We start from the raw sequence: 26814 nt of genomic DNA, 5'->3' as shown, positions 1-26814 counted from the left end.
TGACTTGTAGCTTGTTACAGGGACAGTGGAGGCTCTCTGCCTTCCAAACCACTGCTGCTCAGAGCCTCCGCTGTCACTGCTCTTGTCAAGTTGTAAAAAAAAAAAAAAAAAAAGGGGAACTCCGTAGCACCGAAAGTCCGCGACGATAAACGTGTTTATGATGGATAAGACTACACAAATACACACATTCTAACAAGTATATGATAAATGTAGACAACTTTTCCTTTTCTTTTACTTTCATACTGCAACAGTGATTGGATGTTTACTGAGGGCTGAGGGGTGTGTGCGGGTGTGTGTCTGCTGCGCAGCCTGTGGAATGGTGAATACACGCACAGCGGAGGGAGGGATGAGAGGGAAGCCGACACTACTATATCGTGTGTGTCCCTTTTTCGGCAGATTTTTCCGCTAGTGCAGATAATTTTGTCAACTTGTAAGGTAGTAATTTTGTGAGTTTATTAAAATTTGCTTTCTCAAATTCTGATTTGAAGGGGCAAGACATTTATTTAAAGGGGCTCTGCCCCCTCTTGCCCCTGCGTAGAGCCGGCCATGAGCTGAGATAGCCTCCAGAACCCCCGAAAGGGACAAGCGGTAGAATATGGGTGGATGGATGTACTGTAGGTTTGAAGGTAATTTGATAACATTGTGCGCAATACGTTTATGGGTCATAATAGCTCTATTTTGTACCAATCGTCTCGTTTGTTTTGTACCCAGATGAAATATTTAACAATGCAATTATTACCACTCCCCTCAACGCCGTGTATTTAATAAATAATAATAATCGACGGACTGAGTTATTGCGGCTATATAATAAAAAACGTTACAATTTTAAAATCATTAATAGAATGGATGAGGTTTAAAAACATATTGTTAAAGAGGAGGCGGGGACGCCAGCTGCTCGGATGTCCCCGGCAGGGCGACAGCACAATGTGGGGAGCAAGCGTGGACGTGGGTGTAGCAGACAACAAACAAAGAGCTGCTCGCCATGTGCGCAGCAGCTGCTGCACACACCGAGCAGGAGTAGGGAGCCACAGCTGCCACCAGGGGGCACTGCACAGCGCGTCTTTCCCAGTGCCTGAATTTGACCTTTGAAACCGCAAGTAAAATTTAGAAAAACATTTATTTTTAACTCATTGTGTTTATGCTCCTTATGTTGGCATATTCCCATGAACAGTCTGTATGATTTGAAGATCCAAACATCCAGCGGCGTGTTAAATATCCGAGGCGTGCTGGTCCTGATGAGACAAGCAAGCTGGTCTCAGGATGGCTTAAAACTCTCCAACCGCTCCAGCAACACCTCTGAGTAGCCGGGGGAATAGTATCTGCAACACAAAAAGGCCCTTTTTTGAGGAGGGTGGATTTCAGAGGAATGTGTGATGAAACTAAAGCATACCTGACGATCTCCTCTGGGAAGCAGCTGTTGATAGAATTAATGTGCTCCTGCAGGGGGGAGCCTGGCTCCGCCTGGATCTCTTGCACTTTCTTTAACCCCCCGCTGGTGACAAACTGTCGGCGAGCCTGACTGTCATGTGGTAACACCTTCCATGTGAGAGAGAAGCATGCATGTAATCCACTCAGGAGGGAAGTTTTTGGGTGACCAACTCACCTTGCTGAACTGGCAGACCACATGTTTGATGATGTTGGTCGGCGCGTCGTAGAGCAGAGACTCCAGTGCCGGCAGGAAGGTGCACTTCTGTAGGATCATCTTCAGGGACTTTTTACTCTGATAAAAGCAAGGAGGATCAACGTGGAACTGTGGATATGCTCGACTTTTTGCTGACAGCAATGAGCGTACTTTGGTCTGCAGGTCTTCTGAGCTGCCGGCGTCCGTGTAGAGTAGCAGCAGCTTGGGTAGCAGATTGGCGGTGGCGACGGCCTTAGCGTGCACAGGCGTGTGGTGTCCTATCTGGCCTATGCACCAGGCAGTGGCTGCTTTGATGTGGTGTTCCGTCTCCTCTGAGAGACACAGAGCCAGCTGGAGCAACCCCTGCGAGACACGAGGCCTGTCATGTGGCACACAGTTGCCCCTCACAACATTGCGCTTCAAATGTTGCAGTTTCGCCACATCACTGATTTTTTTTTTTTAAAGCATATACTACAACAGTGTTTTTTAACCATAGGGCCCATTGTTGGGCCACAAGCACTGCCTCGAGGGCTGTCAAAAATATCTGTTTCTTAGCTGTGGTCCATATGGGCTGCAGCAGTATTCATTTGTAATACACTTTTCCACCACTTGTGGAAGTAGTGCCAACATCAAACAAAGAGAAGAAGTCTGGAGTAAGTTATAGAAAAGTTTAAGTACAAAAATTATGACTTAAATACTTCGGCTTCCTCCCACTTCCAAAGACATGCACCTGGGGATAGGTTGATTGGCAATACTAAATTGGCCCTAGTGTGTGAATGTGAGTGTGAACGTTGTCTATCTGTGTTGGCCCTGCGATGGGGTGGCGACTTGTCCAGGTTGTACCACGCCTTCCGCCCGATTGTAGCTGAGATGGCCACCAGCGCCCCCCGCGACCACAGGGGGAATAAGTGTTAGAAAATGGATGGATGGATGGATGGATGGATGGTGAAGCTGTATTTTAATTCACACATTAATTTTATTGACATTTTAGTTAAAACATATAATACTGTCCTTTCATTTTAGCACTACAAAATTGTATGTAAATATATTTTTCATCAGTTATTTGAGTCCCTTCTTATACAGTGTATTTGATTAGTAATAGTTTTTCAACCCGCCTCACCTAAGCCTATGGTTTGTGTTGAATTTATTTGTTATAAACACAGTGTTTCATATCATTTGACAAGGTTATAAAATGTAAGTAAGTTTGGTAATTATTGAATACGATTTAAACGTTACTAACTCAGTGATAATATTTAAGTAGGCCCCGGGCTCCTCTGTGGCGGGAAAGTTGGGCCTTGAGGTCAAAAAGGTTAAGAACTGTGTTCTACAACATATTTGCCCTGATTTAAGCATTTTCAAACATGAAAATGGCAAAATCAAGCAAAAATATCAATACTACAGTATTTTTGAAGATGAGACCAAACCAATCGGAACGCATTGATTTAAATCCCAAACTTGACAACATCTTGGAGACACCATCTGCTCTGCATGACAGTATATGATGAATTTGAGGACCAGAAATAGGCAATTAGAGGAGTAACTTCCAATTAGCTTTTGCTCGCTTAAACACATTCTAATCAAGATTGTTTTCCCTGTCTGGAGCGACGTGACAGGGTGTTGCTTCGAGATTCTTTGAGAGGACAGTGCAGCAAAGACACAACAAACTCCTTCCCTGTCTCTCATGTTTGGAAATTTAGAAGGATTTTATGTACAATCAAAATATTTTCAGAACACTCATATTTTACATTAGGACATTTGTTTAAGATAAAATATATTGTATTTATTTTGCATCTGGACCACATTTAGGTAGTTTTTTGTTTGCTAAAGTTGCCCCTTGTATGGCCAAACATTGCCCCTAAAACTATATAGTCTGTTTGGATTGGTACTAAATCATATCTAACATTCATTTAATTACAATATGGTTCATGCCATATTTATAATTTCACATGTCCAAAAAGGACATATTTTTACTATATAATGATAAATGGGTTGTACTTGTATAGCGCTTTTCTACCTTCAAGGTACTCAAAGCGCTTTGACACTACTTCCACATTTACCCATTCACACACACATTCACACACTGATGGAGGGAGCGGCCATGCAAGGCGCCAACCAGCACCCATCAGGAGCCAGGTTGAAGTGTCTTGCTCAGGACACAACTGACGTGACGAGGTTGGTTCCAGGTGGGATTTGAACCAGTGACCCTCGGGTTGCGCACGGCCACTCTCCCACTGCGCCACGCTGTCCCAATCAGAAACACATTTGCTCAGTTTCTGTACTTAATTTGTAACAAACAACCCACAAGTAAAAATACTATAAATAAAATAATGGTTTACATTAATACATTGTAATTCATATGAGTTTCTGACTATGTAACATTGTTCAGTGTTTGTAAAGTAAAATTAGAAGAATAGAATTGTATCGATAAATGAAACAGTTTCGTAAAACTGAATCATATTAGTACATTATTTGAATTTTTTTGCTTAATTTATTCCATGATTTAATTCCACATACTGATATCAGTAATTACTGATATCATTTGTATGCACCCATGACCTTTAGCATGTGCTAAAGGTCATGGTTGCATTCAAATATTTTAAGTTACGTTTTTTTCCTCGAAGGTTCTGTTTCTCCTTTTTTGTTTAAGAATTGTTGTACATTCTTGGGTAGCAGGTTAGAATTTCCTTTATGCATAATTCTGTTTTAACTCTGCCTAATCATTGAATTGCAATAGTTGTATTTATTATTTTAACTGGTCTTTTTTGTAAAATTGTTAGTGAATACTTTTATATAGTTATTTCCCCATATTTGTAGACAATAACTCATATATGGTAACACTGGGGAGCAATATGGAGTTATTTTTGGTCCAGAACATATTTTGCTTTATTCGTGTTGGAAGTATTTATGTTGTATATTTTCATATGAGTTTTCCCAACTCATTTAGACTCTTATTATTACACCAAAAAAATTTATTTATTTTACCCTTTCAATATCTACTCTATTTGTATTTATGTTTCACTTTCCCTTCTACTGTTACCGAATAACATTATTTTAGTTTTACTGAGATTCAAAGATGGTCTGTTTTTGTCAAACCATCTTTTTCATTTGTTCATTTCTTATTTGTATAATCTTCTGTGTGTTCTCTACTGTTTTTTGCAAATAGTAACTTTAGGTCCTTTGTAACTTTACAAATGTTGTTTGTATAAAGACTGAACAATTTTGATCCCTGGGTTAGATATATTTAGCGCTTTAGACGTTTCAAATATTACTTTTGTTGGTTAAGTAGCTTCTTACCCAATTATTCTACAGTTTTAATTAAGATATTATGATGAATTAATCTATTAACACTACGGATTCACATTGTTGAAGATCTATTGCATTGGTAATTTACTCTGTTATTTCCATCTGTGCCATGGATGTTAGCTCTGTATCTTTTTGGTTGTGTACAAGTGTTACACATTTTATTATAAATTAAATATCGTGCCCAAACGAATAATCCACACATTGTTGACTCAGATTCTGTTCTGTTTTTCTACAGTATGGTTGCAAAATAAGCCACCGTGGGGCCAACAAAAGTTGCGAGTGCCAGCACTTTGAAAAAGGTGAGAAACACTATGGAATTCAACAGTATTTGATTTTTTCTTCATGTAAAACTACGATAATTTTTGCTTTAAAATGTGTTTTGGGGAACCTCATTGAATTTACATTTCTTGTCGGCAAAGTTGTTTTGATTAGGTGTCCACCTAACCTTTTCGGAACGGATCAAATCAAAATTTAACCACACCTGAGAAAGAATGACAGCCATGGCCAGGTTCTCGCTGTGCGCGGCCACATATCCCAACATCATGATCCCTGGCAGCCTCAGACTTCCACGAGTCTCGCCAAGGTAGGTGATCACTTCTGAGGTTCCGCCACAGTTCACTATCACCTGGGACAGCTGCAAAGACACACACCTGTTGGGTGTGTGTGTGTGTGTGTGTGTGTGTGTGTGTGTGTGTGTGTGTGTGTGTGTGTGTGTGTGTGTGTGTGTGTGTGTGTGTGTGTGTGTGTGTGTGTGTGTGTGTGTGTGTTGCATGAGGGCGTACCTCAGGGGTGTGTTTAACCACCTCCCTCATTAGAATGGTGACGTTCTTTTTGACGCACTCGTCCGGGTCCCTGAGGCACATCATTGCCGCAGGGAAGACGTCGGCCTCGATCACCATCTCTGCCAAACACACTGAGTGTTTGCTGATCTGACCCAGAGCGGAGAAGACCTGCCTCTGGACATTCAAAAACACACTTATTGCGTCGTGTGTTGGCTGAAGTAGCAAGAAACTGGCACTCGTCTATGGTTACCCTGAGTTTGGTGTCTGGATTGAGGATCATCTGTGCTAGGTGTGCGATGGCGCCTGCCTCCACCACGATCTGAGCCAATTCCGGCGTGTGTTTGGAGATATCGCTGAGCACCGAGGCGGCAATGCGTTTAAGGGCGATCTCGGGCTCCAGGAGGCACAACACCAGCATGGGGACGGCACCTGCGTCCACGATGGACTGGGACAAGGCTGGACCGTAGAAGTCCACATGGATGAATATTGAAGGGGAGGAAGAAGGTGTCTGTCTGCCTTACCCTCGTTATGTCGCGCGATATAGCCTAGCGCCCAGGCGGCGGCTTCTTTCACGCCGGGGTCAAACTCTTCCAGACAGAGAACCAGAGCGTCCACGCCCCCGCTCGTCACCACTGCCTGAGCCAGCTCAGGGGAATGTTTGGCCACTGCTCGCAGGACGAACGCTGCTGCCTTCTTATATAACCTCTGCATGCAAAACACAGCAATTTTCATTTTAATGTAAATGATTGGCTAATAATTGCATCACTTTCACAGCAATGGTAATCCATACAGTAATTTCATGTAAATCCAGAGTTGTGATTTTCCATTTAATTACACTAAAGTTACAACTATAGGCTGTGAATGTACAGTTAAAATACATTAAAGTTACCATATGCTGTGAATTTACAGTAAATTAAAATAGTTACAACTAATATAAGTTGCAGTCTTTTTCATAGTTTGGCCGGGGGTGCGACTTTTACTCCAGAGCGACTTCTGTGAAATATTAACACATTACCGTAAAATATCAAATAATATTATTTATCTCATTCGCGGAAGAGACAAAACAAAATGTCAGCAATCGTCACACACACGTCAACCAATAAGAATTTGGCGGGAAAGGGTCATGGCAGAAGTGCATTGTGGGACATGGATTGCTAACTGCTATATGCTATATGCTACTGCCGTAGCTATTAAAATGGATCTTTTTATCGTTGGCGGTAACTTATAAAAACCGAGAAGGGCTGAACAAAAATGGCACCAAAAAGGAAATCATGTACTGCAGATTACACAATATCCAATAATATTATTTATCTCATTCGCGGAAGAGACGAAGAAAATGTCAGCAATCGCCACACACACGTCAACCAATAAGAATTCGGCGGGGAGGGTCATGGCAGAAGTGCATTGTGGGTCATGGAATGCTATATGTTATATGCTACTGCTGTAGCTATTAAAATGGTACATTTCAACGTTGGGGGTAACTTATAAAAACTGAGAAGAGCTGAACAAAAATGGCACCGAAAAGGAAATCATGTATTGCAGATTACAAGCTGGACGTAGTGAAATATGCAGCAGAAAACGACAAAAGGAAGCGGCGCATACCTTTGGAGTTGTCAGAGTTGTTTAGAAGCGACATCAATGAAGAAGATTTCATGGGATTTATCGATTAGGAGTGACAGATTGTTTGGTAAACGTAAAGAATGTTCTTTGTTAGTTATTTGAATGACTCTTACCATAATATGTTACGTTAACAGACCAGGCACCTTCTCCGTTGGTTATTTATGCGTCATATAACGTACACTTATTCAGCCTGTTGTTCACTATTCTTTATTTATTTTAAATTGCCTTTCAAACGTCTATTCTTGGTGTTGAATTTTATCAAATAAATTTCCCCCAAAAATGCGACCTACACTCCAGTGCGACATATATATGTTTTTTTCCTTCCTTATTATGCATTTTTGGCCGGTGCGACGTATACTCCGGATCGATTTATAATCCGAAAAATACGGTATATGCTGTGAGTTTACCGTTAAATTGAAATATGTGAATTTTACAGTAAATTACAATAGTTACAACTGTATGCTGGGATTTTACATTTAATTACAATAAACGTGAATTTAGGTTAAATTACAATAATTACATATTTGTTGTGCATTAACAGTAAAGTACAATAAAGGTACAACTATGCTGTGATTTTACATTTAACTATAATGTTAATTTACAGTTAATTACAAAAGTTATGACACGCTGTGATTTTACAGTTAATTACAATAGTTACAATGTGATTTGTACAGTCAATAATATTTTGTTAGCAATTCCTTTGAAACCGAAAAGGGGTACAACTAAATGATCATTGCTTCTCCTCTTTGAACATGTGTTCGAAATCAAACAGCTTAACAATAATGTATGTAAAGATATAAGATGTTCACTCTTGAATGCAATAGAGAATATGTTAACACTCCCTTTCACAAAAAGTCCTTAATCTATTTAAGTTTCTTTATTTTTGATTGAATTACTTGATTTTAAAGACAAAACAAACCAAAAATTATCTCCATCTACGCATTGATGCAAACAATATTGTCTAACACAGTGGTTCTCAACCTTTTTTCAGTGATGTACCCCCCGTGAACATTTTTTTAATTCAAGTACCCCCTAATCAGAGCAAAGCATTTTTGGTTGGAAAAAAGAGATAAAGAACTAAAATACAGCACTTTGTCATCAGTTTCTGATTTATTAAATTGTATTACAGTGCTAAATATTGTTTATTTGTTGTGGTCTTTCTTGAACTATTTAGAAAAAAAGATTTAAAAATAACTAAAAACTTGTTGAAAAATAAACAAGTGATTCAATTATAAATAAAGATTTCTCCACATAGAAGTAATCATCAACTTAAAGTGCCCTCTTTGGGGATTGTAATAGAGATCCAATTGGATTCATGAACTTAATTCTAAACATTTCTTCACAAAAAAAGAAATCTTTAACATCAATATTTATGGAACATGTCCGCAAAAAATCTAGCTATCAACACTGAATATTGCATTATTGCATTTCTTTTCACAGTTTATGAACTTAAATTCATATTTTGTTGAAGTATTATTCAATAAATATATTTATAAATATATTTTTAATTGTTGCCATTTTAAGAATATTTTTGAAAAACCTCACGTACCCCTTGGCCTACCTTCAAGTACCCCCAGGGGTACACGTACCCCCATTTGAAAACCACTGTTCTATGCCACCATAGAGAATATGTTACCACTCCCTTTCACAAAAAGTCCTAAATCTATTTAAGTTTCTTATTTTTAATTGCACTACTTAATTTTAAAAACAAAACAAACCAAAAATTCTCTCCATCTACGCTTTGATGCAAACAATAATCTCTAAAACAATGTCATCATCTGAAAAAATTACAGTAAGTAAAGATGATTAAAAAACATGTTTGAAAGGAGCAGGAAAAACTACTTTTTTCTTTTTCTTTTGACTATACGACTGCAAAATAAGCCACCAGAGAGCCAAGGAAAGTTGCGAGTGCCAGCACTTTGACAAAGAAGGTGAGAAACACTATTGAATATCATGTGTGAGCCAACTAGGGTCCAATAGTTATGTGTATGTATTGTGCAGTGTTCTTGGCATACAGAGCTATTTTTTCTCAATAAAATGTGTTTTGTGTGGCATCTGAAACTGGGGAGGATTTAAAAAATGCTTCAGGATGTGATCTTCATCTCAACTTTTTGTAATGGACTAATACAATAGTCTACAAAATCACTATAATGCTGCCTACTATAACATGAACCACAGTGGACTCACATTCTGCAGGGTGAGCGAGCGGATGAGTTGAGGCAGGATGTCTTCCTTCACCAGAGACTCTGCCAGGTCGGGGTTGTGGTCGGCCAGGCGACCGAGGGCCAAGGCTGCCTTCTGCTGGATGCCAGGAACCACATCCAGCATGAGGGGCCTCAGCATGGACATCACACCTTTTGCAGGTGCGAATGCTGCACAGTCAAACCTCGTCTCGTTAGCCAAAAACACGCCATTTTCTTACCCGCTTTCTGGAGGATTTCTATGTTTTGTGGCCGATCTGCAAGATCAGCAACCGTTTGCACAAACTGCATTCTGGATTTGTTGTACTGCTCGAAAACTGCACGCATACACACACACATTAGTGATTATTCAGCGCAATTCTTATAATTATCTCACCTTGGACGATCTGCCTTTGAGTCATGGTGTAAAAGTGCGGTCTTTAAGGGTGTTGTTCAAACCTGTCGGCAGAAAGTGTCAGCATGACTGACGTCGTTCAAAATTGACTTCCGGTGTGGAAACCTGTGACGACACCGCCTTATTTTATGACAAAGAATAGTCACGACGCGTCAGTGCGGCACGACGGCCTGTTTATCTCAACGTGAACATGTTTGCATTTTGTCTGCCTTTTTAGTGCTAATGCTCCACCCCAGCTCCCGAAAAGAAGAAGAAGCAACCTGTCTGTGATCTTCGACGACTTCTGCTTTCTTCAAAGTAAGTGTGGATTGTTGTCAGTTGTTGCCAAGGCGACGCTCGCCGTCTCAGGGCCAGAGATCGTCTATTGTGGACAACATCTTTACTCTTGTATTGGTTCAGTACACCTTGTATTTGAATAAACATACTAAATATGTTTATAAAATACAATCAAGTGTTTGATACAAATTTGAGCTGGTTTTATATTTAATTCGTTTGAAATAAAAATGAATATTCAAAGGAACACAAAAACGGTCGACTGCTAAAATACAGTCAACGCTCGTTTATTGCTGTCAATTGGTTCCGGGGCTGACCTCAAAGTAGGAATTGTCTTATTTCATAGAGCATAAAAACTTTATTGTTTACAACCATTTAAATATATTTACAGGTTTTGACATGTCCATCTAGAAATGAAATAACACAATTTAGCAACATTACGTTAATGCTGCTAAGACTGAGCCAATCAGTGACTACGATACTAAACCGCGCACTCTGATTGGCTTGTTTTTTCTATTATCTAGCCAGATAGGTTGATTGGCAACACTAAATGTACCCTAGTATGTGAATGTTGTCTATCTGACGAGGTATCTGATGCGTTAGCGACTTGTCCAGGGTGTAGACAGCCTTCCGCCCAACTGCAGCTGAGATAGACTCCAGCAACCCCCCCCCCCCCCCCACCCGCGACCCCGAAGGGTCAAGTATATTATAATATGTGTGTGTCTTTAAAATAGATTAACTCTTCATATATATATATATATATATATATATATATATATATATATATATATATATATATATATATATATATATATATATATATATATATATATTTATATACAGTGCATATATATATAAATAAATTATATATATATTTCCTTTGGGTTCGCGGGGGGTTCTGGAGCCTATCTCAGCTGCATTCGGGCGGAAGGTGGCGTACACCCTGGACAAGTCGCCACCTCATCACAGGGCCAACACAGATAGACAATCACACTCACATTCACACACTAGGGACCATTTAGTGTTGCCAATCAACCTATCCCCAGGTGCATGTCTTTGGAGGTGGGAGGAAGCCGGAGTACCCGGAGGGAACCAACGCAGTCACGGGGAGAACATGCAAATTCAACCCAGGACTACTCAGAACCTTCGTATTGTGCGGCATACGCACTCACCCCTCTACCACCGTATACTGTACTATATATATGTGTGTGTATGTATGTATGTGTTTTGTATATATATATATATATATATATATATATATATACATATACACACACACACACACACATACTGTATACATACATATATATTTGTGTGTGTGTACATATATACATATATATGTATATATACACACATATATATGTATATATATATGTGTGTGTATATATACATACACACATACTGTATACATACATATATATTTGTGTGTGTATGTGTGTACATATATATATGTATATATATATATATATATATATATATATATATATATATATATATATATACATATATATATGTGTGTATGTATGTGTGTGTGTGTGTGTGTGTGTGTGTGTATGGACGGTGTGGCAGAGTGGTCGTGCGCAACCCGAGGGTCCCTGGTTCAATCCCTCGTCACGTCCGTTGTGTCCTGAGCAAGACACTTCACCTTTGCTCTTGATGGGTGCCGATTAGCGCCTTGCATGACAGCTCCCTCCATCAGTGTGTGAGTGGGTGAATGTGGTAGTGTCAAAGCGTTTTGAGTACCTTGAAGGTAGAAAAGCGCTGTACAAGTACAACCCATTTATCATTTGTGTGTGTGAAAAGGATTACATAGACATACAAATATACTGTGTATATATTAATAAAGCATATTTTAATTTAACACAAGTGAATTTATTTTAGTAGTTCAATTAGTTCGTTTACAGCTGATTAATAAAATAAAAAGTATCTCATAGAAATATTTTTTAAATGTTTCAATTTAAATATTGTAAATATTAGTCTGTTAGTCCCAATTTAAAAACCTGTAATCAAATTGCAAGACCTTCTGATATATTACTTTATGCACTTGCATATATAAACCATGCATTCATACACATTTTGGTATTAATGCACAATAGTTAATTAGTCCATTTATAACCCATTTAAAATTATTGTTGTCATATTGTGTGTTGTTTGCCACTTTTGCAAATGAAGAAATCCTATAAGAACAATCTCTTCTAAGATATGTTTTACCGCACATAAAATAGCAAGAAAAAACACATTTGGTGTCATACACTAATTAAAACATTATTTTTGTAAACAAATATATAGTTTTACTGTATTGCTAAAATATGTGTTTATGAATAGACATAACAGCATCGCGTGCTTTTATTTAGTACAGTAGGTCAATCTTACCTTATTAAGACACTCGCTCACGGCCGCCCTCTACTGGCAGCACTGCACTCAGCACCCAAAGGACCACAGAAGAATGCCGACGAAAGAGCAAAAAGAGCCCAAGTCCCCGCCTGATGGAAGACCGCAGGACAACACATCCACGGTAATCTCCTGACCATTTTAACTTAATGCTGCACAACTAAGCGCTCAAAAACGCATATGTACAATTTAACTTGCAGAATGATTGATTTTGCGCGACATTTAGAACGATTTGCTTCTTCTTTTTTAGAGGCAGGCGCTACAAGAATGCAGCAATAAAAGACAACTTGAGGACTCAAAGAGCAAACCTTACCATGCCAACATTTTTCTCTTGCTCAATTTATGGCTTTAATACTTACATCCAGTGAGGTCTGTCGCTAATAATGGCTATAATTGCGCTTATGGGTGAAGAAAGCCTCAGTCACATCTATCAATGCAGCAGTTTTTATACTTTGTATAAATGCTCGTTTTTGATAGAGTTGCTATATTCATTTTAGCTTATTATATACCTTAGTTTATCATTTAGTCTGTAAATACGTTTATCCTCCAGGCAGACTTTAATCAACTCCCATTCTATTAAAAGTATTCTCATCATAAATATGCATGTAAAATATAATTTACTAGGAAAAAATCCTGTTTTATTTGATTTGGTTAGAAATTGAAATTGAAAATACTGAAATAAATAGTTTTGTTTGTTGAAATGTGGCTATGCAAAATTATTTCCCGTTAGTTTATTTGTGTTATCTAACGAATAATAGTCAAACGGGAAAAAAAAGGCATATCCAAATTTCCATGAAGAAAAATACTTATCAGAAAAAAAAAAATGGAATAATTTTCAAAGCATTAGATACAAAACGGAAATGATTTTATTTTAGTGCATTAAATTTTACATGACTATTTATGTGAATAAAATACACTCAAATTTGAGGCGCCTTTTTAAATTTTATGCTCTGTCGTTAGTATATTTTTTGTTATCTAACGAAAGCATTGAATTTAAAAAGGCGTCTCAAATTTGAGTGTATTTTATTTTTATTCACATAGTTATGTAAAATGTAATGCACTTAAATAAAATAATTCCAGTTTTTTATATATTTAGGAAATTACTATAAATAATTATTTGATAAATATTTTGTTTTAGGGAAAATTGGCTGTGCAAAATTATTTCCCGTCCGATTATTATTCGTTAGATAACAAAAATAAACTGACAGAGCATATAATTTAAAAAGGCCCTTCAAACCTGAGTGTTTTATATATATATATATATATATATATATATATATATATAATGTACTAAAATACAATAAAACCCGTTTTTATATATTTTGGAAATTATTTTAATTATTTGATACATATTTTGTTTTAGGAAAAATTGGCTGTGCAAAATTATTTCCCGTTCGATAAATATTCGTTAGATAACAAAAATAAACTGACAGAGCATATAATTAAAAAGGCCCTTCAAACCTGAGTGCATTTTTTTATTATTTTATATAATGTACTAAAATACAGTCTGGTTGTAATGTTTTAGGAATTATTTAAAATAAATATTTAGATAAATCCATCCATCCATCCATCCATTTTCTACCGCTTATTCCCTTTCGGGGTCGCGGGGGGCGCTGGCGCCTATCTCAGCTACAATCGGGCGGAAGGCAGGGTACACCCTGGACAAGTCGCCACCTCATCGCAGGGCCAACACAGATAGACAGACAACATTCACACTCACATTCACACATTAAGGCCAATTTTTTAGTGTTGCCAATCAACCTATCCCCAGGTGCATGTCTTTGGAAGTGGGAGGAAGCCGGAGTACCCGGAGGGAACCCACGCATTCACGGGGAGAACATGCAAACTCCACACAGAAAGATTCGTTTATTTAAATTTGACTCGTAGAAAAGGATTCGTAAAATAGGAAGACAATTAACTGACAAAGCATAGAATATAAAACTGTAATTGACATAAATAGGCATGTAAAATATAATGTACCAGAATATAATACATCTCGTGGTTTTGATGTTTCATAAATTATTCAAACTAATACTATGCTAATTGTTTTCTGTTTATTGAAATTTGACAATGCAAACTTTTTTCCCGTTTTAACAAAAAACTAAATCATAAAAAGGCGTCTCAAAACTTGAGTGTAATTTTTTTTATTTAGTTTTATATTGTGCAACAGTAACAATACAATAAATTGTCCATACAGTCGAGCAGATAAACGAATAAACGGGAGAAGTGACGTCACTGAGCTTGAAACGTAGCAAAACAGGAAACATATTTTAATAACCGCTGATTAAATAGCAATTACTGTATTTTGTATGTACATGTGGTGGCTAAAAACAGTTTTTTTACATTGTCTTAAAAAAAACAACCCAGCAGAACATAACTGTCGTAGCCATGAGCATGCGTTAAAATATTCAAACACACGAGGAATAACTGACATAAACACGATCCACTTGGGCGACATGGTTGAATAAAATCAGCTACTTGTGTAAATAATAATTGAATGGGAGTAAATGCTTTCGTTTCCCCTAACACTCTTTCATAATACGTCTTTGCCTTTTTGTGGTGAAATGCTGCGGGGAGAAGGAAGGCGTGGAAAGAGTACAGTGGAAGTGCGTGTCATCCTGACGACGTGGATGTTGCGTTCAAAGACACTTTCCTGGGCTTCAAGCTCAGCTGCGTGAAGAGGCGGCCGGCGGCCGGGGTTCCGTTCACGTTGTGGGTTGGCTTGTGCAGGGGTCGCGGGAGCGGGGAGGGGGCAGGGGTGCCCGGGCTCGGCATGGAGGATGACGTAGACGTGGACGTGGACGGGGCCCCCGCGGGACTTCCGGCTTTGTCGCTGGACGAGTCGCTTTCCGGTGCGCAGCGGTTGGTTACTTCCGGCTGCACGTGGCTCACCCTCATCTTCTTGCAGTTGGGCCGCACGCGGTAATGCAGCGGCAGCGGGCCGGTCTGCGGACACCAACACCACACCACACACACACACACACACACGCACACACACACACACACGCACACACACACACACACACACACACATCACACACACACACCCCACCAACACCCACACCACAACCACACACCAACACACGCACCACACACCAGACACACACCAACACCCACAACCACACCACACCCACACCAAATCAGCGCCATTTCAACACAATGCAAACATGTATTCAAGCTGTAGTCAGAAATGTGCTATATTTCAAGGACGTAAATGTAAATATTTAAAACAGTGGTTCTTAATCTTGTTGGAGGTACCAAACCCCACTAGTTTCATAAGCACATTCACCGAACCCTTTAGTGAAAAATATTTTCTTTTTTTTTTTCAAATTCAAGACAAAGTTATATGTTTTTGGTAACACTTTAGTATGGGGAATATATTCTAAGTAACAAAGACTCAATTGAATTCGGGTTAGGGTTATAATAAGGCCATACCGAATCAGGCATTAATAAGTACTTAATGACTAGTTAAGAGCAAATAGGATACTAATTTGCATGTTAATAAGCAACTAATTAATGGTGAATATGTTCCCCATACTTAAGTGTTACCATGTTTTTTTACTGGTGGAAAAAAGGAACCGTGCATGAACATCACCTTGTTCAAGCAACAAAACTCACAACAAATTACACACCTGCAAATCAGTCTGACTTCTGCTGTTGTCGTATCCGTAATACGCCGATAGGGAGAAGTTTTTATTTACACGATGAGTCGGGTGTGTTTTGACCTCCGCCGAACCCCCTGAGGCCAACTCACCGAACCCCTATGGCAGTGGTTCTCAAAAGGGGGTACTTGAAGGTATGCCAAGGGGTACGTGAGATTTTTTTTAAATATTCTAAATATAGCAACAATTCAAAAATCCTTTATAAAAATATGTATTGAATAATACCTCGACAAAATATGAATGTAAGTTCATAAACTGTGAAAAGAAATGCAACATAGCAATATTTAGTGTTGACAGCTAGATTTTTTGTGGACATGGTCCATAAATATTGATGTTACAGATTTCTTTTTTTGTGAAGAAATGTTTAGAATTAAGTTCATGAATCTACATGGATCTCTATTACAATCCCCAAAGAGGACACTTTAAGTTGATGATTAATGGTATGTGGAGAAATCTTTATTTAGACTTGAATCACTTGTTTATTTTTCAACAAGTTTTTAGTTATTTTTATATCTTTTTTTCCAAACAGTTCAAGAAAGACCACTACAAATGAGCAATATTTTGCACTGTTATACAATTTAATAAATCAGAAACTGATGACATAGTGCGGTATTTTACTTTTTTATCTCTTTTTTTCAATCAAATATGCTTTGCTCTGATTAAGGGGTACTTGAATTAAAAAAATGTTCACTGGGGGTGCATCACTGAAAGAAGGTTGAGAACCACTGCCCTAGGGTTCGATCGAACCACTGATTTAAACCACTGATTTAAAACCTTACTGGACATTTTTATAGGGCTCTTTACGTCGTGTTTAAACTAGCATAGTCTCCAAAAGGCAGCATGAACTACTGTAATTTTTACACCTAATTCAAACATTTATCTGTATTTAAATATTCAGGTTAAAATAGCATAAACCAATTATAGTATTTAATTTAAATGTGGCCTGTCAAAAAAAAAAATCTCTTACTTTTTTTTTGTCAATGAAGTGATAAAAGTGATGACAGTTGTCCAAAAAGATGTCTAATAAAAACATTCATAATTTAGTTCCACTTTAAAGTCCCAAGCTACATGAAAATTGCGCGCATTAATATTCATCTACAAAAGCGCAGTAAACAAATTATACAATGTAAAAAAATATATAATCAGGATTTCACAGCATTTTACAGTATTATTTTACAGTAAAACACTACTCCAAATTTACTATATCAATGCAATACCCTTAATGCAATTAACTGATATTTCACAGTAATCATACATCCTAAAAAGTCCAGGAAACACATTGTACATTGTAAAATATTACCAGGATTTGTCATAATTTCACAGTATTTTTATGACAATACTGTAATCACAATTTACTGTAACATAACATTACAACAAACGACTGAATTACTTACCACAGTAAAATACTGTAAATATTATACCATGGAAGTAAAGCAACTATTAGCTAGCAATTTGCTGGGAATGTACAATGTATTATGAAAACTGAAAGCAGGCTCCAGCTTTTGGTTATTTCAGTAATGGTGTAATCAGACACATCAGCAACATTTTAAATTGCACTTTTAACATGTGTGCATTCAAACACAAAAATGAAAAGTTCACAGCACACACCACCGCTATCATGTGCTCTATTGCAAGTGCCATGCGGAATCCATACCCACATATTTAAAGTTCCAGGCACTCTGATTTGATCCTATTTTTTTTAGTTGAACACAAACGATTAATGAAAGTTTTTTTCCTAATGGAAGGGGTCACTTGAAAGGTTGAAAAAAAAAAAAAAAAATTAGAATGTCATTAAAAACCTGTTAACTTTAAAGCTAACCAGTACTGTTAGGTTTACTCACATCACAAAAATCCTCAACAGTACGAAGAGAGATCACAATGTGAGACCATGATTTGAGATGATGTGCGTCTTTGATTGCAATTCTAGACATGATTTCAACTACAAATGTCATCCTCCCTGTGTGATAAATACATTGCATCATTTAGAACTCAAAATCATATTAATCACAGTTTGGCTGCCACTATGCTCTTTTGTGATGACAGTTCCTTCTTTATTTTTGATGTGAAAAAGTCAACTGGTTCTGTCATTAATAAAAGATAATACTCTGTTGAAACCAAAGTAAAAATGCATTCTTGTGCTTCCTGTCTTGCTTTTGAGCATTGCTCTTCATCCACGCTTTGGGATTTTTCTCAACAAAAGTACACAATGACAAACTGCTGAAAGAAACGAGTGAGCTAAAAACATTCCATCTGATAAATCAAATACTAATTTTCTCTACTGTATTGAATTAATAAACATGCAGATTTAAAGTTATCTCACTCACCCGTCTCCATGTGTAGATGTACGCAATGTCCATTAATGTGTAGTAATCTTTCAGGGGTTCATCTTCATACATGACTTCTACCTGCACACAACATGCCAGCAGGTGATTTCAAGACATCAATAAATATGAATATTACTGGTGTATAATCAGTTTAATTTTTGGTTCAGCAAAGGAACAAATGCAAAACAAAAACTGATTTGGTTTGTGTGAACATAAGAATGTGCAATAAAGATGCTGAAATGTCAATTATAATATCAACAGTAAATATTCATAATATTAAATATATTTTTCAGTGTTTGAGATGTAAAAAAAAATAGAACAGGAAAGTTTGAACGGTGAAAATATATGTATATATATATATATATATATATATATATATATATATATATATATATATATATACATTTTATTTTTTGCAGTAAATGAAAGCATTAATTTTACCAACTTAACCCCATTTTCCATCTGGTTGACAAGGATGCTTTTAATGACAAGTCGGTTTTCAAGCTCTGGGTTCTCCTTGGCACTATAGCGAAAAGGCTGCACTGTATCTGATTAATAAAAAGGCACACTTCCTGTCCCTCACTTTTAATGTGTACCAAAAAAAAATAATACATCTGATTACGAATACATGTACCATTACACCCTCAAATAAAAAAGTAACCTTTAAACAGAAAAAAATACCTGGTGAGTGTTAGGGATGTCCATTTTGCTGCGAAGGAACTTCCTCAGATGCATGATGGTCATTGCTGCTGGACACTGCAGGTACCTTTTGTTTGCCACCTGTGCATTAAATAATAAATACATGTGTTGCAAAGGTGGTCAAATTAGTTAACCTACCTCATCTTTAGGATGCTTGTCTTCAAGACAACCTGTGAGTCTACACAGAGGAACATAAGATGTTACTTTATCAATGGGCGCAAAAAAGCAACAAAAATGTGCCAAAAGTAAGGAGGTGTCACCTGTGGGTGCTCTGATCAAAGAACTCAATAGACAGGCTGATGATTTCATCATCTGTGATTATTCTCTTTTCCTCGTCTGCTACTTCTCCACGATCTTCATTGGAGCCGTTGGAAGCTGCAGAAACAGAGAAAACATTATAAATGTTCTGAAATTATTTTCATGGAAACAGTACAGGTTTTATGAGGAAATTGTCCATGTATAAGAATAGAAAAATGTGTGAATAAAATCTTACCTTCTATGGGATGCTCAGCATAAAAGTCTCTTCTTCTCTTCATTTCATCTATAATACATCCCATAAATATAAACCATGCACTTCATTGTTGTTATTTTTATTTTAGGGTAAAGTAAAACCCATGAAAACTAAATCAAAACGTCTTACTTTTGAAAAGGTCTGGGACCAGCTTGTAGACAATGTCCTGGAGCGTTTTGTCAGACCTGGAAGACACACTTTCAGTTTCACTTCACTGCAAAGCAACAGTGATGAGGACTTCTCACCTGATGTTGAGCAAAGGCTTGGTTTTGTGCACTTGCACGTCGCAGATGGGACAATATTTGCTGGCTTCCAGGTAGCGAACGATGCACATTTTGCAAACTGCATGCATGCCCCACAACAAAATACAATGAGTTGATAAAAAAATATTTGGTTACGTTTTGTTAGTGTTTGCTCACATGAGTGCAGACACTCGATGATGGTGGTCGCGTCGATGAAGTAACCCCCGCACAAGACGCACATAAGGTGGGGGTTGAGTTCGGTGATCTTGATCCTGGTCGTCCGATGCATGATGGCAGAATGAAAGCTGCTGGCGTGGGAAAAAAAAGGGAGAAAAACAGATAAATGCGTGCAAATAGAAGAGAAAACAATATCTAAGAAAGCAAAACAAGTCATTAAATGAGCCATTTGGATGCTGCTGTTTGCTTAAACTGTTAAAGCAACATAATCGTTTATGCTAATTTGATTATAAGCACGGGGGACACGTCGTAAATCTCCACAAAGGTTTCTGTAATATTTTCTAAGACTGGTATTGCCATCAGGACTGAAGTAAATATGGAGGACCTGCTGCAGAATTATACCAACCGCAAATAAAAACAAATTAGGCAGAATAAAGTCATTATTTTTCAAACATTAAATGTATGTTTTAAATAAATACATTTTGATTGCACATGTGTGCGTGTCCGATATTTTTTTAGTTCAGTAAAAGTTCAAAAAATAAACGGACATCGGAAAATAAACGAAAATATTTGAGTCGGTTAATATTTAAAAAAAAAAAAACATGCATACTTCACGTCGTTTCTATGGCAACCACGTGTGCATGACGGCTTGCACTTACAGAGCACAACGCAGCTGCTGATGTGTCATCAACATGAAAAACACAAATGTCACGTTTTAGCTGATGTGTCATCAACATGAAAAACACAAATGTCACGTTTTAGTGCGAGCGGGACCAATAACGCCGACGGCGCGGCTGCCATTTTGTGCAAGAAAAATAATAACCCGCCTCCTTTCAAATGGGGCGTTCACGTCAGTTCTGGACATCATAAAACCTACTGAGGAGTACATGTCTGCTTCTACCAAGGTCCTCTGCGCTACATCACAACACTTTACCGTAAAAATATATTTAAGTGCGGAAACATGAGCAACATCGCGCCTTTCACACAATAACGTGTACGCTGTAATCATAACACCTGCAAAAATAAGGTTATTTTACAGTGAAGCCTAATGCGTTTTAGAGAGCGTGGTTTCAACCTCTGAACGCATCACTAATAAAAAAAATGGACGATTATCGGTAAAATACGGTTATATAGTGCATCTACAGAGCTTGTTTTAAACACATGAACGCAACATCTAAGATGGGCTAATTGTATTGCCTCTATAGCGTAGTGAATTTTACAGAGCTTGTTTTGAAGACATGCTTGAACGCATTAGTTAAGGCACCATAGTCAAATTACACTGCAATATACGATTCTGAAATAATGCACTTGAATGCAAAGTAGTGCTTTCTACGGAGTATATTTCAACACGTGAATGCATCATTGAGATATATAAGATTAACCACAAAAAAGCGGTTGTTCCAATGCCACTCACTATATTAAAAAAATAAATAGACCGTAGGGTATTTTACAGAGCTTGTTTTGAAAACATGAACGCATCATAAATAAGACGTAAGCGACATGGCTTTTTTTTAGCTATTAATGATTTATTTTTGTAAACAAAAAGCGCTTTAAGTGCGACCTGGATGACAAATAAAACAACTCAAAGTGTTAAAAAAAATCATGCATTCAGGGGCGAAATTATTTCAACAGAAGATATGTAATATATGAAAACATGTTTGCATCTGAGACAAACACCGAAACAGAGCTGCACACGCACTTGGGGGGAAAAAGACATTGAATCAACATAATTTGATATAATTAACTAGTCACTTGCAAGCCCACGCTGAGGGAAAATATGTCACACACGTTAGCATCAACCTGCTTGTGAAAATATGCACATGGGTCCAATCAACATTTAAACGCATCACCAAGGCACACAAACATAAGCCTTTACAGAATAGTGATGTCCTATAGTGTCACCTTTATAAATGTGTATTAAAAAGCAGCATAACACATGATTAATATGCAGGTGGCCGATCTGATGGCAGCTCCGACGAAAGCGCCCCACTGCCTCCTCGTCCTTGCAAGTTAAGTTAAAAACAGCCAAATAAAAGCAGGGGCGCACACAAAGCCAACAAGAATGTGTGCACAAACATGTCAACATGATGACCGAATAGAACCAGGAGGCTCGGGGGCAGCGTGGTTCCGTTAGGCAGCCGTTGGATCCCGGCGGTGCTCGACACGCCAGCCCGGCGGAGCCCGCTTCGCCCGCAATCTGACACTTTCCTCGTACAAAAAGCACACAAAAAGCCGCCCTGTGCACCGTGGAGCCACACGGGCACGCAGCTAAGCTAACCCCCCTGGAACACGGCCGTTCCGCGGGGTCTCAATTCGGGTTTAAAGTCGAGATCGGAACCTTTTTTCACCGACAGATCCGCCAAAAAGTGTACACACACACACACACACACACGTATAGACACACACACACACACACACACTAGGTCCACGTCGCGGCTACACCGATGAAAGCTCAACATCCTCCGCTGGATCGGCGTGAGAAGACCCCCGCCAAAAGAACCACGCTAGACACCCGCAAAGACGCCGAGAAAGCCTACCTGTGCGCCGGGACTGGAGGTGTCGTGCTGCAGAAGAGGGCGGCGGACAGACAATGAAAGTTGGGAGGCGATCAGCAGCGAATGAATCGGAGCCGAGCCGCCATCTTGAAGCAGGCTGCAGACGCTGTCAGCGGCCGAGGCGAGCGCATTTCACACGGGGGTGGGGGCGGGAAGGAACCGACGCTGCCCTCCGCTAGCGACCCTGGGACTTTGCGAGCGGAGCGCCGGCAGAGTCCTCCGGCGTAGGTTCGGTCCACACTCGGTGACCGCAAGTTTGCCTCCAAAATAGCCGACTTAGCCCCCCTCCTCCTCCGCCTCCTGAGTGGAAACGCAGCGGCAGCAGCGGCGGTGGTAGTGGTGCGCGCGAGTATGCGTGCGCGCGCGCTGCGCGGAAACTGACACCGTCCCCAAAATGGCTTGTACGTGGACGCGCCCACTTGGGTCACGTGACCGCCTGCTTAAGGGAGCCTTGGAATTGCTGTCGGAGGTTACTTTTTCCACAAAAAAAATAGACGTGCTGTGGTGCCAGTAGGGTGACAAAGCAAATTAGCATCACATTGAATAATGTATCAGTTATTAATATCACATCCACTATAAAAGGGATTAGAAAGCGTGTTTTGTGTGTCATCTTGTACAATAAAGATGCTAAAACAAATCCAATGAATAATAATGAAGTTAAGCTAGCGCAGTGCTTCCCAATTATATTGTTACCCCCCTCCCCCATTGCTATAAGTACACCTCTGCATAATATTGTACACTTAACATTAAATATAAAATACATATAGATCAACTTACAAAAAATAATAACTAACATTGTTTTTTAGTCTGTAACAATTGTTTAAAGTGCACAATTTCCCTGAAAAAAGTCTTTAAACTATAAACATTTTTCGAGCAAATTAAATAGACTTAATACACTTAAATTGATCAGCAACATGAACTCAGAGGCACAATATATTAAACCCAGTAAGCTTTTTTTTTATTGATATTTGTATTAGTAGATTGCACAGTTCAGTACATATTCCGTACAAATTGACCACTAAATGGTAACACCCAGATAAGTTTTTCAAATTGTTTAAGTCGGGGTCCACGTTAATCAATTCATGGTACAAAACAAAAGCGAATACAACAATTTGTGCTGATTTTTTTCAATCAAAGTGTGATTCAACAATGACCACATTTTGTTGTTTACATATTTTTGAAGCAGGTTTGAAGTATAGTACTGATGAAACATGTGGAAGAGGTGTTAGTGTCTGCCTCACAATACAATGGTCCTAGGTTCGATCCTGCCCTCAGGAGTTTGCATTTTCTCATAGTGACTGTGTGGGTTCCCTCTGGTTAGTCCGGCTTCCTTCCAACTCCAAAAACATGAACCCAGGGATAGGTTGATTGGCAACACTAAATTGGGAATGTGAGTGTGAATGTTGCCTGTCTATCTGTGTTGGCCCTGGGATGAGGTGGCAAATTATCCAGGGTGTATCCCGCCAGCCACCCGAATGCAGCTGAGATAAGCTCCAGCACCCCCGAGACTCCAAAAGGGACAAGCAGTAGAAAAATGGATGGATGGATGGATGGAAGCATGTTCCTCGGGGGTCACTTGGGCATCGCACCAGGGGCCCACCCCACAATTTGGGAAGAATTGAGTTAGCTGAACAGAACATTTTAGCTTTGTTGTGGAGTAACAGGAGTGTCATATTTAATATACGGTATCATTGTTTTTTACTTTGTATAATAAAACCAGAGCTGGCCCAAGGGCCACAGTTTGGACACCACTAATATAGTCAAACATTCTTGTAATGAAATCAAGTAGCATGGGCTTGAACGTTCATATAAAAGTTTGTGTTTGCACACCATGTTTTTATTTGAATTTCAAATACTTATACTGCTCTCATACAGAAACACACACACAAACAACATCACATCTGACTGGCTTTCTCTGCGCTCTTTGCAGCATCTTTCAGCTTGCTAAGCATGTCCTGAAAACACACCAACACTTAATTAACTATGGAAAATAAGATTTAATACAACATGTATTAGTGTGGATTTTTAAGGTGGACTGTAACTCACCTGTAACTGCTCCATATTGCAGGTGAAAGTGACGTCCTCAGCAGGAACACCTTTGTTCTAACACACACTTTCCATTAGATGACACAAGAAAACAACACAAATAAGGCACTTTTACCTCAGTATTGAGTGATATTAAGTAGAAAGGCTCGTTGACCTTATCCACATGTGCGTTCTGTGGAGAAAAACAAAACTTTTGTGACTCTTTGGCCACAACTATTGAATTCCTGTCCTATTGACCTTTACGTGATACTGGAGGCGCCATGACACGTCAGTTATTTGAGCTGGTTGTCTTCCAATGCTAGAAAACATGAATACAGCATAATATTATAATGATAAATATTTTTTGTATGCTCAGCCTGTACACATGCACGGACTGACAGAAAGTCGAAAAATATTGAGAACTCTTGTCAAAAATAGAAATTTTCCTCGCCACGGTGCTTAAAAAGATCTAAGGCTCAGGACGTTCCTGGGCCACGGGTTGCAGATGTTGAGAAAAATATAGGAATGACATATGAATCAATACAACATTGTTTACAAATAAATAAGCTTCCATTGTGCTCGTTTTAACTTAACTATGGAAGGTATGGTTAATAACAATACCTTATACCCCCAACTTACCTCGCCAGCAAAACTTCTAGCTCCTTTTTGTTCTTCTGTAAAATAAGAAAAATAGACATTATGTAGGGCAGTAATTCTCAAATGGGGGTACGCGTACCCCTGGGGGTACTTGGAGGTATGCCAAGGGGTACGCAAGATTTTTTACAAATATTCTAAAAATTCTAAAAAATAGCAAAAATTTAAAAAATCATTTACAAATATATTTTTTTAAATAATACTTCAACAAAATATGAATGTAAGTTCATAAACTGTGAAAAAAATGCAACAATGCAATATTCAGTGTTGACAGCTAGATTGTTTTGTGGACATGTTCCATAAATATTGATGTTAAAGATTACTTTTTTTGTGAAGAAATGTTTAGAATGAAGTTCATGAATCCAGATGGATCTCTATTACAATCCCCAAAGAGGGCACCTTAGGTTGATGATTGATTCTATGTGTAGAAATATTTATGATTTGAATCACTTGTTTATTTTTCAACAAGTTTTTAGTTATTTTTATATATTTTTTTCCAAATAGTTCAAGAAAGACCACTACAAAAGAGCAATATTTTACACTGTTATACATTTAAAATAAATCAGAAACTGATGACAAAGTGCTGTATTTTACTTCTTTGTCTTTTTTTCAACCAAAAATGCTTTGCTCTGATTAGGGGGTACTTGAATTAAAAACATGTTCACAGGGGGTACATCACTGAAAAAAGGTTTGAAAACCACTGGTCTAGGGTAATGAAACATGTACTATACAGCGTGCAATGTGTATGGGTGTTCAAATCACCTGATAGCAGTTGTGGAAGACCTCTATTCTGTCTGCACTGAATGACAGGTCCTCTAAACAGGAGCTGTGGGGACAAAAACATCAATTGCAATAATCCTTTATGACCACTAATTAGTTTTAAACTTTAAATAAGCAACTTATGGTCAGGTGTAATATCAGAAAAACCAGAGTCCGTGGGCAAAACACACCCACTTCCAAATATTATTCAGTTCAAAGCACACATATTAAGACTTAGTTCAGAGACAAAAAGACACCTTATCAACTGGACAGTCGGCGTTGCTTTGAAGTTGAACGGCGCTTTCGCACGTTGGCAGAGTCCTTTGCATATTGACTAATATCATCTTTACCTGATGGCGGACTTGTCGGCGTTTTGCCTGACCACCTCCAGGATGAAGGTGACGGCTGCAGCGTGGATCCTCTTCAGCAGGACCGGGTCGATCTGTTTAAGTTCGGGCTCATCTGCAGAACATGAGGACGGAGCCCAGAAGTAAGGATAAAGACGAGCAAGTAACAGACTGACGTCTGCAGTGGCAATCAATGAGGATTTGCATGCGAATGGAAGCTTCGGCGTTCTTTTGTGCACTATCAACATCCAGTGCCATTTAATTAATCGTAAAG

General features: G+C 38.5%; 2 protein-coding genes and 1 long non-coding RNA gene across 3 annotated transcripts in view; 1 reads left to right on the top strand and 2 right to left on the bottom strand.

The window, feature by feature from the left end:
- Window positions 1–940: 940 nt before the first annotated feature.
- spag6 (sperm associated antigen 6) lies at window positions 941–10268 on the bottom strand. Its single transcript, XM_061921950.1, has 12 exons — window positions 10182–10268; window positions 9904–9965; window positions 9749–9844; window positions 9514–9680; window positions 6228–6411; window positions 5957–6162; window positions 5707–5880; window positions 5406–5558; window positions 1793–1984; window positions 1604–1720; window positions 1391–1536; window positions 941–1319 (listed from the first exon to the last, which is right to left on the bottom strand). The coding sequence occupies exons 2-12, from the start codon at window positions 9926–9928 to the stop codon at window positions 1256–1258; spliced, it is 1524 nt and encodes a 507-aa protein (XP_061777934.1). The 5' UTR covers window positions 9929–9965; window positions 10182–10268; the 3' UTR covers window positions 941–1255.
- Window positions 9446–13472, top strand: LOC133569543 (uncharacterized). The gene is made up of 4 exons (XR_009809828.1): window positions 9446–9689; window positions 10139–10218; window positions 12608–12709; window positions 12836–13472. It is a non-coding gene; the product is annotated as an uncharacterized LOC133569543 (long non-coding RNA).
- Window positions 13473–14713: 1241 nt separating this feature from the next.
- bmi1a (bmi1 polycomb ring finger oncogene 1a) overlaps window positions 14714–26814 on the bottom strand; it is a 12458-nt gene continuing 357 nt past the window's right edge. The window contains exons 2-19 of the mRNA XM_061922505.1: window positions 26544–26655; window positions 26197–26260; window positions 25420–25454; window positions 25039–25099; window positions 24917–24973; window positions 24802–24858; window positions 24655–24710; window positions 22861–23055; window positions 22738–22764; window positions 20201–20328; window positions 20027–20123; window positions 19911–19966; window positions 19764–19811; window positions 19531–19645; window positions 19409–19448; window positions 19253–19351; window positions 18572–18652; window positions 14714–15531 (exon numbers count right to left, since the gene is read on the bottom strand). Of these exons, the coding sequence (XP_061778489.1) occupies window positions 15199–15531; window positions 18572–18652; window positions 19253–19351; window positions 19409–19448; window positions 19531–19645; window positions 19764–19811; window positions 19911–19966; window positions 20027–20123; window positions 20201–20328; window positions 22738–22764; window positions 22861–23055; window positions 24655–24710; window positions 24802–24858; window positions 24917–24973; window positions 25039–25099; window positions 25420–25454; window positions 26197–26260; window positions 26544–26655 (1661 nt within the window). The 3' untranslated portion in view covers window positions 14714–15198. The remainder of the gene's footprint in view (window positions 15532–18571; window positions 18653–19252; window positions 19352–19408; window positions 19449–19530; window positions 19646–19763; window positions 19812–19910; window positions 19967–20026; window positions 20124–20200; window positions 20329–22737; window positions 22765–22860; window positions 23056–24654; window positions 24711–24801; window positions 24859–24916; window positions 24974–25038; window positions 25100–25419; window positions 25455–26196; window positions 26261–26543; window positions 26656–26814) is intronic.

The sequence above is a fragment of the Nerophis ophidion genome, linkage group LG15 (genome assembly GCF_033978795.1).
Source record: "Nerophis ophidion isolate RoL-2023_Sa linkage group LG15, RoL_Noph_v1.0, whole genome shotgun sequence".
NCBI lineage: Eukaryota > Metazoa > Chordata > Actinopteri > Syngnathiformes > Syngnathidae > Nerophis > Nerophis ophidion.
The sequence above is the reverse complement of the archived record's forward strand: the minus strand, read 5'-3'. Positions and strand labels throughout refer to the sequence as shown.

Coding starts and splice junctions, on each gene's coding strand:
- spag6 (XM_061921950.1), bottom strand. CDS start 9,928: ATGACTCAAAGGCAGATCGTCCAAG. Junction 9,845..9,903: donor TCAAAGGCAGATCGTCCAAG/GTGAGATAATTA, acceptor GTATGCGTGCAG/TTTTCGAGCAGTACAACAAA. Junction 1,985..5,405: donor TGGCTGTCATTCTTTCTCAG/GTGTGGTTAAAT, acceptor CGTGTCTCGCAG/GGGTTGCTCCAGCTGGCTCT.